Raw genomic sequence first — 14855 nt, 5'->3', positions numbered from 1 at the left:
AAAATTACTTCAGATTAAGATTATTGATGGGATACTGCTGGTTTTTATCAACCAATCAAGTCAATGAATGAGAGAAAGTTTGAATAATATTACGGGTACCAGTGAGATAGGATCATTTTTTACTTTAATAGTTATCTAAAGCATCGTTTTATAGACAGCTTTCCGCAAATATTAAAATGATTATAAGGTTTTGTCAGGCCTAAGGGGTCCAAAGGCCCGGGTTAACAAAACTGTTATTAATATTATTATTTTTATCTCGTCATTGGTGGAAAACTGTCTGCATTACGATTCTTAACGTGAGAACCGGTTATAATCCAGCTGATATGAATTGTTTTATTTTAAAGTTAGTATGTTTTTCAACCTATTTTAAAAAAATTACACTATTCTAAGACATGAAGATATATTTCGATTTTAGCAATCATTTTCAATTCATTTTGTCTAAAAAATATAGGCATGAGACATTAGATAACAGCAAATATGATCAAAGATATTAAACATACATTTATATAGAACAATGTCACAAATTATTTTGAATCTTAGGTATCACCATAAAATACAGATGACTACTGATAAAGTTTGAAATAAAAGATTAAAACATTAGTTTTTTAAAAAGGAGGAGTAGGGAATAATTCTTGGCCTTGTTTGAGTTATGGGGCGGGGCATAGTTTTTATTAGAGGAATTTTTTTGATGGTTAGGAAATAGGCGGAGTTTTGGATGGTGAGTTTGGTTGAAGGCGGAGACAGAAAAAAACCTGGGAGGAGACAAAAAAGTGGGAGGAGTGGGGGGGTTATGAAAAGGTTGTGGATTTATCTTTGTCCTTGGTTGTTTATGGGCGGAGATTTGGATTTTGAAATCTGTTAAAAAAATGGGTGGAGTTATTCCTGAGATGGGAAAAATTTTAATCTTTATGATATCCTGCTTTGTTTAAGTTTTAGGATGGAGGAAGAATTGGTGTTCTTTTGAATTAACCAAAAAAGTGAAAAAATGTGTACATTTTTTTGATAAAACATGAAATGAAAACTACATGGTATAAAATGTTGACTTATTTGAGAATTTTGGAAGTATGATTTGATGATGCACACAATTGATTTGAGTTAAAAGATAACCTGAATATCAAAGAAGCTTAATCCTTTGAAATGTTAACTGTGTTTTTAAAGTTTTTTTTATAAAAATTTGCAAATGCACACAGTTAATTTGAGTTTAAAGAAATGTTCAGAAACAAAATATTTTTTACAAACTAAATGATGAGGGTTTTTTAGTAGATCTCTGAAACTGCAAACAAATGTTATGTGTTATGTTTTCAAAACCATACATACTGGAAATATTTTTATTAATCATTTTCACTATTTTACTGCAGAAAGATGTACCTTCACAATATTGAAGCAGAGAAAATAGAAATAAATTATGCAGATAATCGTTTTTAGGTAGTTTTATTGTCTGGTACATTCATCTTGTGTCAATTCCACAATATTTATGTTGCTATAGAAACATTGAAATAACAAGGAAACATCTAATCATGAGCAACGTAATAAATATGTTTAAAATTAATCCTTGAAATAGGGTTATAATATAAGATATGCTGCTTTCCCGCTAAGTGCCTGGCGGGCACAGAAACCCGCAATCCCTCACTTATTTGTTTAAGTGGAAATATTGTTTTTTTGTTTGTTTTACTCCTGCGGGGACTTTACCTTACTGCTGGGCTATCCTGCGTCTATTATAGCTTAACCTAACCTTTCCTTGTATAAAAAAAACAAACACACAACCAACTACCCCCCCCCCCTCCCCCTCCACACACATTGATTTCAAATAAGGGTTGGTTGTTTTGTTCTTGACTAGGCACTACATAATATGTTTTTGGCTTCCTACCATATAAAGGGGGGGGGGGGCGAAAGTGACACTTTTTGAAACCAAAACTAAAAGTCAACAAAGGAACTCAACTAAAAAAAGAGTTACAGGTCTGAGATTTTGCATGGCAGTTGCTTTATAGGGGTACAATATGGAACTGTGAAGAAACGGCGGCGCAACCGCCATAAACCGCCGTTTCCCGCCGAATTTTTTTTGCCTTTTCTCGGCGGTTTTCGGCGGTTGCGCCGCCGTTTCTTCACAGTTCCATATTGTACCCCTATAAAGCAACTGCCATGCAAAATGTCAGACCTGTAACTCTTTTTTTAGTTGAGTTCCTTTGACTTTTAGTTTTGGTTTCAAAAAGTGTCACTTTCGCCCCCCCCCCCCCCCCCCCATTTCTTATATTTGTAACCCCATACATATTACATAAATCTGACCATATGAGATTAAATATTATAGAAGTCTTACTTGTGTTAAGCAAAGAGCAAATTACGCTATTAATGTTATCAAATGTTTTGTAAAGTTCAAACTGCTCATAAATCCCTGAAAATTGTTTACAGATCAGTTTCATTGTAGTTTTTCTTTTGCTATTATTCCGTTTGTAGTGGGGTTAACCCCCACCCATTCTCCCCACCAAAATTTTCAAATATACAACTTGTAGTGAAAGTTGCTGTAAATTACAACGTTTTAGCAAGTACTAGAATGAATCTCACACCCTTCTGTAATTAAACTGTTGTTAAAAGAATACGGACCGGACAAATGTACTTATGAAAGAAAAACTTCTTGTAGAATATTTTTGCTCGATAAAAGTTGTGAAAAGTTTTGAAAAGAATGTGCTCTGTAATTCTTAGTTTAAAACAGAATAGGGCCAAAGACACAGATACGTATATAAAGAAAAAATATTCTATTGTAAATTAAAACTAGCACCTATATAGAAAATGGAATAATTTTGTTGACATACAATTGTATTGCTTAATGTTTAAAGATGAAGACATAGTGATAGACAAGCTTAATTTATATTCTGTTTTATGGGCTTATTCGCCTTTTACCAGTGTTAAGTTCACTGCACGATTAGATACCTCTAGGTACACTTTAGGGAAGTGGGGGAGGGAGTCGAACTTCCAATTTAGATTTAAGTTTGAGAAGTTAATGTAAGAAAAGCAATTTACAAAACCTTAAAGAAACTCCAGTAAATTATACATTTCTGTAAATTAAAATTATTTGTTGAAAAGTTTAAACACTACAAGTTATAAAAAATCAATCACGATTCCTTAAAAGTACTCGAAGCTTCAATACCAACCAACTGAATATTGTGCTTATAAAATATTTGATACAAATACAATTTGCAGTCTAATGTCAACCACCCCACCCAACCTTTCATGTTTTGTTTTCTATGTCTCTGTCCCTGCCATAGAGTTTGCTGGTATTGTTGGGTGAAAGGTTTCATGTTGACCAGGTTCAATGTTTTAACAACGAAACTTTTACAAAAATAAATCCTGCATTTTACAAAAATTATTTTGATTGGAATAGGTTTTTGAAATTTAGTCCATACCCCCTTATTTGTTTGCGTATTTTTTCTATAACCCAAGATTGTAACACAAAAATCCATATTTGACTAACTTTTCAGTCATAGAATACAGTTTTTAGTTCGAAATAATTTTAAAACTTGTGAAAATCCTGGATCGAAATACTAATAAAATTTCCTATACTGAGTAATACTAGATTGTGCGGTTGAATGCATTTTTTAAGAGTTTATGAGAAATGCAACAACCCAACCAACTGTTAGGTTTACAGTGCAACCAATCATTTAGTTTTAGATTTATTTTGTTCTCTATTTTACCTCAAATTAGTAAACATTAAAACGGCTTTTAAAAGCTAATCAGACTTCCATTAGATTACATAAGACTTAAATCGGAAAATGAAATAGCCTGGAACCATCACAAGACCTATGTGCAGCTTACTTAAAATGAAGAACCCAATCAGTTCAGTAGTTGTTAAGATTTTAAGCTTCATAAAAAACCTTACTAATTTTTATATTTAGCTGTTTTATGGCAGCATACCAAATACTGCCCAGGCCTGAACTTCTTCACGTTTTATATTCTTACAATGCTATTTTTACATCGGAAATTTATCCAAATAATAGGAAATAATAATTAAAAATTGTTGGATGAATACTAAACTTCCCTGAAAATTGTATAACCAACGCTTTAGTCAATTTATAATGATATCTTAAAAGGACTTACGGGTATAGTCCTTTCCACGACATCCCTCCATAAGGAGCGATTCTTCGTATTTTTAAAATGGCTTTTTATAGATTATTTTAGGTTAGGTTAGGTTATATTGTGTTAGGTGATTGCCCCACAGGGTTAGGTAATTGGCCCCGCAGGGTTAGAGCCCCCCGCAGGGGCTAGAAATAGGAGAAAAGCTACTGTGAAAAATACGAAGAATCGCTCCTTATGGAGGGATGTCGTGGAAAGGACTATACCCGGACTTACTACTTTATAGTTTTACCAGGGAGGGTAGGGACTTTGGACTGTTAATTAAACTAGTAACTAGTACCCAAAGTTTTATTACCAAGTTTTCTTCTTAGTTGGCCTAAAAACTCTGGGCACTTTTATCTAATTTTGATTTAAATTTCAAAGGTTTCAACCAATTATTTTATTCTACACAAGGAGAACTTTTATTAATCATCATTGGGATGTATATCAATTTATCTTTAATTGTCTTATCCCTTAAGAGTAAATTGTAGCATCCACATAAAAGTTATGAAATAGAATTTATAAATTTTCATGGCTTCTTCAACTTTTATCAATAGTAAAATTCTTAATTTGTTTATAATTCTTCACGATTCATATTTGCCTTTGTTGCGCAGCCACAAAATTTTCAGAAGGCATAATAGTTATTTCTCGTATCGTATTATAAACGGCTTTCCGCAGATATAGAATGTACAATTATAAGATTAAAACTAGTTTTTTTTAGCCCCGAGGTGCCGAAGGCACCGGCTAAAAAACTGGATATAATACGATGCTAGACATAGTTTTTTCGTATGGATGAGAACAAGGATGATAGCATCCATATAAGAGAAGCTCTGAAAATGTACCTTATTGTAATAGTACTCGATACTCCATAAATGAGACGAATAGGATAAGTATGTCACATTAAAAATTATTATGTAAAATGTAAGTTGTGTTTCTATTAATAGTTAAACAAGAAATAAGGATATATATTTAGCTTTAGAGTTTATATGAAGAAAATCACAGAAACATATGCTATGGTAAATCTTTGAAAAAGATGTGATCCAAATTGTTATTCTCATTATTGCTTGTATAATAGCACATTTCAAACCTTACTTGCACACTAATGGCCAGGGAGGGAGGGGACATGTTTATTACACTAGTCCCAAAAGTTTTTTAACAACGTTTTCTTATTTGTTGGCTTAGCAACTTTGGGACTTAAATTGAATTTGATTGGTTGGTTTATTAAGTTAAGTGTCCAAACGTTTCAACCACATATTGTTATCTACAGATGGGATAATTTTGTTTATCATCATTGGGCATGTTCATCAATTTATTGGCCATCGTCTTATCCCTTTAGATCCCTGACTAATGGCTCTGTCTTAAAGATAGTTAGTGCATTTACTGCTAAGCTCTTTATTTTAAGTTTCACAATAAAACAAGGATGATAACTTCTATAAATGTAAAAGTGGGTTATTAAGTTATTTGCGGCTTCGCCCTTAGAGGCCTCAAGGGATACTTGAGTGAATGGAACGAGGGGGTTTAAGTCGATCCTCCACTTTTGATTTTAGTTTTAAAGAGAAATGGAAAAATTTTGGGTGATATTTTTTCTAGGGGCAACACCACTTGGGAGGATTGAGGTAGCCACCCCAAAAAAATATAAACATTCTTTATAGAAGCTGCACAACTTTTGCACAAACGGACAATGTGAGTTATAAAGATTTAAAACATGGGTTCTATCAAATGGATCTGACTGTCAGATTTTCTAACAATCTAACAGTCACTTAGAATTAATAAAAGTTATACCTACTTATTAAAATATAAATTCCTTATAAAGAAGGAAAACATTATTTGTTATAACGACCAAACTTAAGCATACATGCATATATCATTCTTGTAAAGTGTACAAAAAATATGTGAAAGTTTAGATAGTTTGCTTAGTTCAAAGTTCTACAAGGTGTTCCATTTAGTAAATTGCCTTAAAACATTTTCTTAATATAAAATTAAAACATCTACAGGACCTTTTTGAAACTTTCATAAATGGGTTACTAAATCGGTTCAGTGGTTAGCGAGATCTTAATAATAGGATAAAGATAAATTTACAAAAAAAAACTTAAAATATCCAAAGGGGTAGTTTCACGAAATGCATTTGAACTTAGTTTAGTGAACCGCATATTTTTTCCTAGTTAATGGGTTAAACTATATTTATATGGCATATATTTGAAAGAATTTAAATTTTCTACCACGTAGTTTTTAAAATATCAAGACTTGAAAATCGTCTTTTTAAATTGCATATATCACAAAAAAACAATTTTCAAGTCTTGATATTTTAAAAACTATGAGGTAGAAAATTGAATTTATTTCAAATATATGCTATATCAAATGCATTTCGTGAAACTACCCCTTTAAGTACATTTGGCTTTCTATATTTTTGTAGATATTTTTTATCACATTTATTATAGACCGCGGATATGAAAATGGGAAATCACTAGATTAAAACTAGTTTTGTTTATCCCCGAGGGGTTGCAGACCCGGGCCAACAAAATTGGTTTTATTCTTGTTTCTTTTACTTTAATATATGTGGAAAATTTTCTGTAATTCTAAGCTATACATGTTTTTTTTCAGTATGACTGAGTGCTGGTTATAATCCAGGGGATAGTAATCGGTTTCGAAGCCATACATTCTAAAGGGAGAGTAATCATTAAAAAATAAACATGTTCTGTTTTGGGTCACCCTGTAGGTACGTAATTTAGATAGGCTTTGAAATACTCATTAGTTAATAGTCTTCAATCTAAGTTAGCAAGTAAAGCTTTAGGTAACAAAGAAGATACTTTCAAAGGGGCAGTTCCATACAGAGTATTGAATGAGGTTAGATACATGGGTTGTAAATGTTTTGTAAATTCAGCTGAATTATGATTATTTTAAAATTTAAAAAAAATATTTTCATTAAAGTTATACCTAATCTTCCTTTTTTAGAATGTGATTTTATTTACAAAAACGAATTAGTCAAAACTTCTTTCTAAATTAGAAATTCAGCCTTTTGAATTTGAAAAAATATCCCTTTTAAACCTTGAAGAAAATCTTTGTCTTGCATATGATATAGAACTTAATTTAGCCTTACTACTATACCGAAGATAAATACAAGGTAATGCAAGCTAGGAAATATACAACATAATTCATTATTAAATTCAAATATTTGAACGTGGTAATGAAAATACAAAACAAAGAAATATTTGATGTGTGATGATGTGTAGATGTGAGAATACGAGAACTTGGTCTGTGGAATGTTCTCATGGAACCCGAACACTAACTCCAGCAGTACCAGCACAAAAATAAAGGAAAACCTTCAACATCTATTAAAGGATTTATATTCAGGGAGGATGGGGGGACATTGGGCTGTTTATTAGATAAGTCCTCAAAGTTTAATACTAATATTTTCTTATTCTTTGACTCATTTACTTTGGGGACTTTAATTTAATTTTGATTGGTTGGTTCATTACGCTGAGTTTCCAAACGATTTAACCACTAATTGTAATCTACAGAAGAGTTAATTTTGTGAATCATCATTAGGGTACATAAGTATATCGGAAATTGTCTTATCCCTTTAGATCCCTGACCTACAGTAATCTATTAAAGAACAAAATATGAAATTAATATATACAATGTAGTGTCAGTCTGTATATCTGTCTGAAACATTTGAGAGGAAACGTGATTTTCTCAGCTTTTAATGAAGACTTCCTATATCACTAAGACTCTAATATTTAATTTAATGGTTCGTTGGTCTATCGGTCATGTTACAAAGACATGACTTATTTGTTTATTTATTAAAATCAGGGTAAGGGGTTGGAAATAAAGAAAATTCATATAGGTCAAAAGGTAAAAATGTTCTAGATATATCCGGATTAATACAATTTTCGAAATGATTTCTTCTGAATAAGCAAATTGTAACTTGAGATATAAAAATATGATTTCTTACTATTTACATGATATGTCTCTATAATATATTTTTTTTATTTTACATTATTTGTATCAATATAATGAATATTATGATAGTGAAAAATTGTTGTCAATTTAGGTTGTTAACATAGACATCACTTATTGTTCCGTTCGTTCATCCATTAGGAGGGGAGGGAATGTGGTAAAGACGGTGGATGGGGGGAACGTTTTTTTAGCCAGCTACAAGTTTTACTTTATCATAATACATTGTAATCTGGTGTAAGATTCAATTAATAATAAATCCATTTTTATATCTCATAGTTCGTCCTGCAAAGCGTGTTTTTTGGTCCTTAACATCTAAATTGGCTATTAAATTAAGTACAAATATTTAGATTAGTACTGGTCCATAGTGAAATATGTATCCTGATGTATCCAAGGACAAGAAAGTTTGACTATGGCATGTGTCAGCCCCCATCTGCCTACATCCTTCAATTTAAACCATTTTCCACTTTCTATTGATATCTTTTCACTTTAACCCTCCTCCGACTTTCAATCCAAAAAATGCATTCACTTTCTCTTTTTAATGTCCCTCCTTTCTACACCCAAATTACACAATATAAATTTATTTATTTTAAATCCATATATTTAATAGTAACTGCTTCGTCCCTAGCTTCTATAGGAGGTCAGGGAGGTCGAAAAAGTAGTCTAAACCACCCTAAGACAATAATAAAAGATTCCCTGAAAAGTATAACATATTCGGACCAGTAAATATTGAGATCCAAAAAACCTTACTACTTTATATTATAGGATATCTTTTATCGCATGTTTGACAGATTTCATAAAAAAAATGCCAAAAATTTATTTAATGCCTTTGGATGTCACTTTTTTCTTAATGCCTTTACCCTGCGGGACCCCAGGAGTCCCCAACTTTTCGGGACTACCCTGTACCGAAATATAACTTTTTAAAAAAGAAATTGCATTGAAACGGGCGTTTGGCTATTTGAACTTTGTTAGAAACTGTCCAATTTAATTCCCTTCCTTATTTGATATTCCTTAATATTCAATAGACCTGATTAGCTTTCACATCTATTCAGACATGTGTATCTATTCAGGGATCTACAGGGATAAGACAATAGCCGACAGATGATGTATATCCCCAATTATGATACACAAAATTATCTCTTATGTAGGTTACAATTAGTGGTTGAAGCGTTTGGACTCTCGTCTCAACTCGAATGAACTAACCGATCAAAATTTCCTAAAAGTCCCTAAAGTTGTTAAGCTAACAGCTAAGAAAATGTTCTTATAAAACTTTTGGGACTAGAGTAATAAACAGCTCACTGCCCCCCAACCCCTCCCTGGTATCTATAGGACTTATTTTATGAATGCTAGGATGACAATTATTATCTGCAAACTAGGTAACCTCTTATATGATTGTATCTACCTATAAAATTTTGAAAATTTAATTTTGGGACTTTCCCTCTAGGGGATAGTGGTGCAAAAGACTAACCCAAACACTAAAATTTTAAGTTATGAGCTTATTTTTTTAAGATATCGAGCTGATTTTTTAAATGGAACCTTTTATTACATAAATAAGTTGATTAGCCACCCCATATTTCATTTTGCACTTTACTTCTGGGGGCTTGTAAGCTCATAACTTAAAATTTTAGTGTTTGGGGGGGTTGTTTTACCCCAAAAGCCCCTAGAAGGATAGTGCATAAATGAAATCTGTAGTTACTACTTATTTCAGTTATGTAAAAATAGTTCCCAATAAAAAAATCGATATCTCGAAAGCTCGATATCTTTAAAAATAAGTTCAGTACTTAAAGTTTTAGTGTTTGGAGGGGTCTTTTGCCCCACTAGCCCCTAGAGGGAAAGTCCCAAAATTCAATTTTCAAAGTTTTATAGGTAGATTCAATCATTAAGAGAGTTTACAAAAAGAATTAGGTTGATAACTATAAAAACAAGCCCAAACGTTCAGGGCAAAATTTGATACTGAATTTTCATTTCCTATAAGTGTACAAACTCCCTCCCCCCCCCCCCCTTACAGTAAAAAAATATCACAAAACCAACAAAATATATTTATTATTATTTACTGTAAAATAAAATAATCAGGTCATTTTCAAAGACAAAAATACATGTTCTAAAGGGTCTAATCTTTTAAAAATACATATGTGGATAAAAAGATTTCTTTGGATGTTGAAAGGTTGATAATGTACAGGGACACAGGTCTGGTTCTGAACAGGATTCCAGTACAAGCTCAAGTTGCAGTACTCTTACAGGTAAACATATGATGCTAGAAACAAGTGGGATTTGAAAATGATAATAAAATTGGATTTAGAATTAAGTGTTCATGTTTGTACGGGTTATAACCATTCCACCAATGCTTTAATTGATTGTCATCATTGGGTATTTACATCAATTTATCTTCCATTGTCTTGTCCATTAAATCTCTTAAAATTATTATTCTGATTAAGTTTCCCAACCCCTGACCATGGATAGACGAGGGTTACATCACTGTTTCGAGTAATTGATTAAAAAGGAAACTTTTTGACGTTTGCTTTTCCAATTCATTTCAATTTGAACTTGAATTTTTGTCAAACTTTCAGTTAGACTAAGCCCTATGTTTTCAAACAAGTATAACAAAATTCACAAAAACGAACTTCTGCGAATCAGACAAATTGAACAATGGTCCTTTATTGTGCTTAATCGGCTCAGGAATCGCCAAGAAATGGGTCGACATGACCTAACTATATTAAAAGTTAACACTCTAAAACGGGTGAAAAGAATTTTTATCTCTTATTGTAGGAGGAAGGTTGCTGGATCCGAACACGCTATCCCCTTGTCCAAGGCTATATCCTAGATCAGGTAGACATATTTATAGAATGAATGTATCGGCGGATTCCCTAAAAGTGCCTAGTCAAGCACAGGATAACCCCCACTTGTTTTGGAATAAATTGATGATAAGGGAAGGGGGTGTTCATTTTTTCACTTCTGGTTAGCTTAGGTTATTTTTAGGTACTGGGTTGCTTCGCAGGTTAGAGCCCCGCAGCGTTTAGGCATAGGGACAAAAGCTACCTGATAAGCACTGTGCGGGAAAGCCCCGGTCTTTTAAATGAAAAGTCAAAGGAAGAGGTGTACTGTATTATTTTAGTATTTAGGCTATTCTAGAAGTCTAGTTGTTCATATGTTTGAAAATATAAATTATATCTGTTAAAATGGGCGGACTAAGCTAATTTTAGAAAAAAGATGTAGGGGAAATCTTTAGCAATTTGTCTTCATTAGCTGTAGAGAAAATATAGTTTTGAATGAATAGTCGGACCTACAGTTGCTTTGCTAAAAACAAAGTTACAAAAAAACAAAATACGTCACAGACCAACACATGTAAGATATGGCTAAGGTTTTTAAAGATTGAGATATTTTAAAGCTAATAGTCTTGTCCTCCACAAGTAGACGGATTATAATTTATATTTCTTTTCATAATTTAACAGATAGCTTTTATTCTGGATAATAAAATTTGAATAGTGCAGAGGGAGAATCTGAATAATTGCGTGTAATGCCCATCCATTTCTCAACAATATTCTTTCTTTTTCATAAAAGTGTTTTTTTTTCTTTTTTAATGCAAAGCTCTTTGTGTGTCGTATTTCAAAAAGTTTGATGTTCAATTTTGTAAATATCTCCTCCTATTAAATAAAGATTTAAGTTTTAATTTCAATGCCGACTAAACCGATTGGGTTCTCTATTGATAAAAGCTTTGGGTACTATTTTATTAGTAGCAAAGCTACTCTATAATTCCGAATGTCCGTAATTAATGAATTGGGGGAAACGTGATTTTCAAGGCTCCTATTCAAGATGAAAGTTGAAATTTTTAGGGAAGATTCCTATGACATATGCCCATCTAATCTATACATTGTTTTGTCCATCTGTCTGTTATTTGGGGTGCTAGATCGACTCCTAGATTTTTAAGTATTCGTGATTTTCTCAATTCCTTTTCAAGATATAGGGCTGAAATTTTCAGGGGTTAATTGATTTTACATTCTACATATGTTCACAAAGTTTTATTAGGATTTGTTCATTAATTTGGGTGCTAGATCGATTCCTATTCAGGATTGATGGATGAAATTATCAAGGAATAAATATACCCATATTTTACATATTTTCATCAAGTTTCATTAAGATTTGTCCATTAATTGCGGTGCTAGATCGATTCGTAGATTTTTAATTTTTCGTAATTTTAAAGTTTTCGTTCTTTCTTTATTTTATCAAGTTTAATGTTTAACTTATGACACTGCTCTATAGTAAATTTTTTCCCGATATCCATTCATATTTTTTAAGCATCGTTACTTATGGATGTTGTCATCCTTGTTGATTAAACAATTTAATTCTTGGGATGGGTTTGGCAATAGTAGTGCCACCTTCCTACCCCTTCAAATACATAGCTCCTAGATGCTAGGGGCGCATCCGCTAGAATTGTACATAGGGATATGATCTTTCTGTAAAGTTGTCACCAAAAATTCGTTGATCCATAAAAGTCAGTAGATTGGAAAGTCGGTTGAACAATGCTCCTAGTTGGCACTATCTATCTTGCACAAGGTGTCCCGAAAAAAAATGAGAGCATAAAAAAATAGTTTTAGGTCCAAATTATCTGTTAAAATATACATCGAAATCACTTAAGGTGTATTTGAATATCTTTTAAAATGTTGCTCTACGGATAGGTACATTTAGGGGGGGGGGGGAGAATTGCGTGATGGGGACACCTTGCATAACCTTAGAATATTCTATTATTTTGTAAGTCGGCTACAAAATACCAAAATGATAATATGAAAAGGCTTTCAAGGATCAAATTTTAGTTTTAAGGAAGAGTTATTGACGGGGGGAGGTATTTCTTCTTGTTGAGTAGTCTTTTTTTTTTTGAAGTTAGCTTCTCCCAATATGATAAGAAAAAACTTTCCCTTCCTATGAGAACTGAAATGTACGCTTATTCAGCCAAACGGTACAAACACATCCTGTTGCTTTTTGAATGTTTTGCAATTTGTTCCTAAAACCTTCATAAAAAGATTTATTTTATAGTAACTTTAGAGGGTAGATGTCAATGATCCAATAAAGAATTATAGAATTTGCCTTAAATCGTGTTATATGTCGACATTAAGTTGGTCCTGGTAGTTTATGCTGTCTCTCAATGTTGCCTTATTTGGCATATTGCCAGCAGCATGGTTGTATTCTAAAGTAACAAATATTAAATATTAGCTTAAACTTGAATTAGTAGATTGACTTTACCCAAATCAGGGTGACATTTCTCCCTCAAAATAAAATTTGCGCTTCGCGCCATGGTTAATGCTCTTGGTTTTACAAATAATGTAATTTTAAGCCATTTTACACAAGAAATGTTAAGTTTTTATCCCATCCCGCTTTGATATATTTTAGATGGGGTTAATTACACCACTCAGCCCACCCTCCAACCAAATAAACTCATATGATTTGTGTTGTGTTTGTGTTGGTTTGTAGGAATATCTGTAATGAATTCTCAAGATGAAATACTTACTTTTTATGTTTGGTTATTTAACAAACAGATTCAAATATTTTTGTGATTTTAATCTTTTTTTCTCAGAGAAGTCTAACAACCAATTTTGTAAGCCAAATAAACATTTTTGTTTAATTCAAGACAAACTTAAACCTAGGTGTGTAAGTCTGACTGATTGTCTTTAGCAAAGGATCTCGCTAACCGCTGGACCGATATGGTTCTCCTTTACATGAAGCTTCTTATAAGTACAAGGAAGGTTTTTAACTATTTTTTTTTTTTGGGGGGGGGGGTGTTATCTCCCCTTTCCAAAAAACAGAAAGAAATCGCCCTTAGAAAAAAAAAAACATCCCCTCCCCTATTTTTTTTTTACTTTAAAGGAAATAATATCAAAAGTTAATGGTCAACTCTATCTTCTAGAGGCCTCTAGGGGCGTAGCCGCTAGTTGTTAAAAATGTAATAAAGAAAAAGTGAAACTAATATTATGATTTATTTCTATTTTCAACTTTTCTATATTTCTATATGACATAAATTTGGGATTACCTTATACAAATTTAATTAAAAATATATCCAAAATAATCTCAGCTAACACCTTGTTCAATTAAATTCCTCCATAACACGGTGTAAACAAGGAGGGTTATTTTATCTGAAGAAAACTATTTTGCCTCTAACATTGAGGAGGAATAGTACCTAATAATTATAAGGATCCTATGCCTAACCTCGTAAGGCCTATACTTGCGAAGCCCTAACACCCGGGGACCTAAACCTGCGGTTCCCTAATCCTCCAGGGCTACCCAATACCTAATATAACCTAACCTTAAATGATCTAAAGTAATAAACAAACAAACGAAAAACCTTCCTTATTTTCGATTCATTTAGTAAATAAGGGTATTGTCTATGCTCGACAAGGCATTTTGAGGGAAAAGTATTATAATGTTATGATTTTTTTTATATAACTTTTATGACAGTATTATACCGAGTTATACAAGTTGAAGTTTTAAATGAAAATGTGGCAATGCATTTCCTGAATATTGCAGGGTCATCTTCAAACAGTAACCAGGCATAGCAGCTTTGTATTTTTAGGAAAAAAATCTGTGGCGGTTTCCTTCAAAGGTCCCTTATTTTGAATATTGAAAATAAGGGGGTTGTATGATAATTTAGGAAGGTAAGGTTAAATTAGGTACATGGCAGGGTTAAAAAAAATGCAGGTATAGACACTTTAACCCCCCCCCCCCCCCTCCGTTCTTTAATTTTAAAATATTTTTAAGCTAGGAAAGGGGGTTTAGTGCCCGATAGACAGTTTAAGAAAATCACCAAACAT

The 14855-nt window shown here is 32.4% G+C and overlaps 1 protein-coding gene across 13 annotated transcripts in view; it reads left to right on the top strand.

Annotated features, from left to right (window-relative positions):
* kcc (solute carrier family 12 member kcc) overlaps positions 1-14855 on the top strand; it is a 221266-nt gene that overhangs the window by 67881 nt on the left and 138530 nt on the right. For 11 of the 13 annotated variants that reach the window (XM_080164712.1, XM_080164708.1, XM_080164711.1 and 8 more), the window contains exons 1-3: positions 7335-7419; positions 10239-10298; positions 10825-10884. The exons of the other annotated variants lie outside the window; for them this stretch is intronic. In XM_080164712.1, coding sequence (XP_080020838.1) covers positions 7365-7419; positions 10239-10298; positions 10825-10884 — 175 coding nt within the window. In that variant the 5' untranslated portion in view covers positions 7335-7364. Of the gene's footprint in view, positions 1-7334; positions 7420-10238; positions 10299-10824; positions 10885-14855 lie in introns of those variants that run through there. 13 annotated transcript variants of the gene reach the window in all.

This window comes from Acartia tonsa, chromosome 6 (assembly GCF_053477335.1).
Source record: "Acartia tonsa isolate MP-2025a chromosome 6, ASM5347733v1, whole genome shotgun sequence".
Classification (NCBI taxonomy): Eukaryota; Metazoa; Arthropoda; class Copepoda; order Calanoida; family Acartiidae; genus Acartia; species Acartia tonsa.
This window is presented reverse-complemented; position numbering and strand designations above follow the sequence as displayed.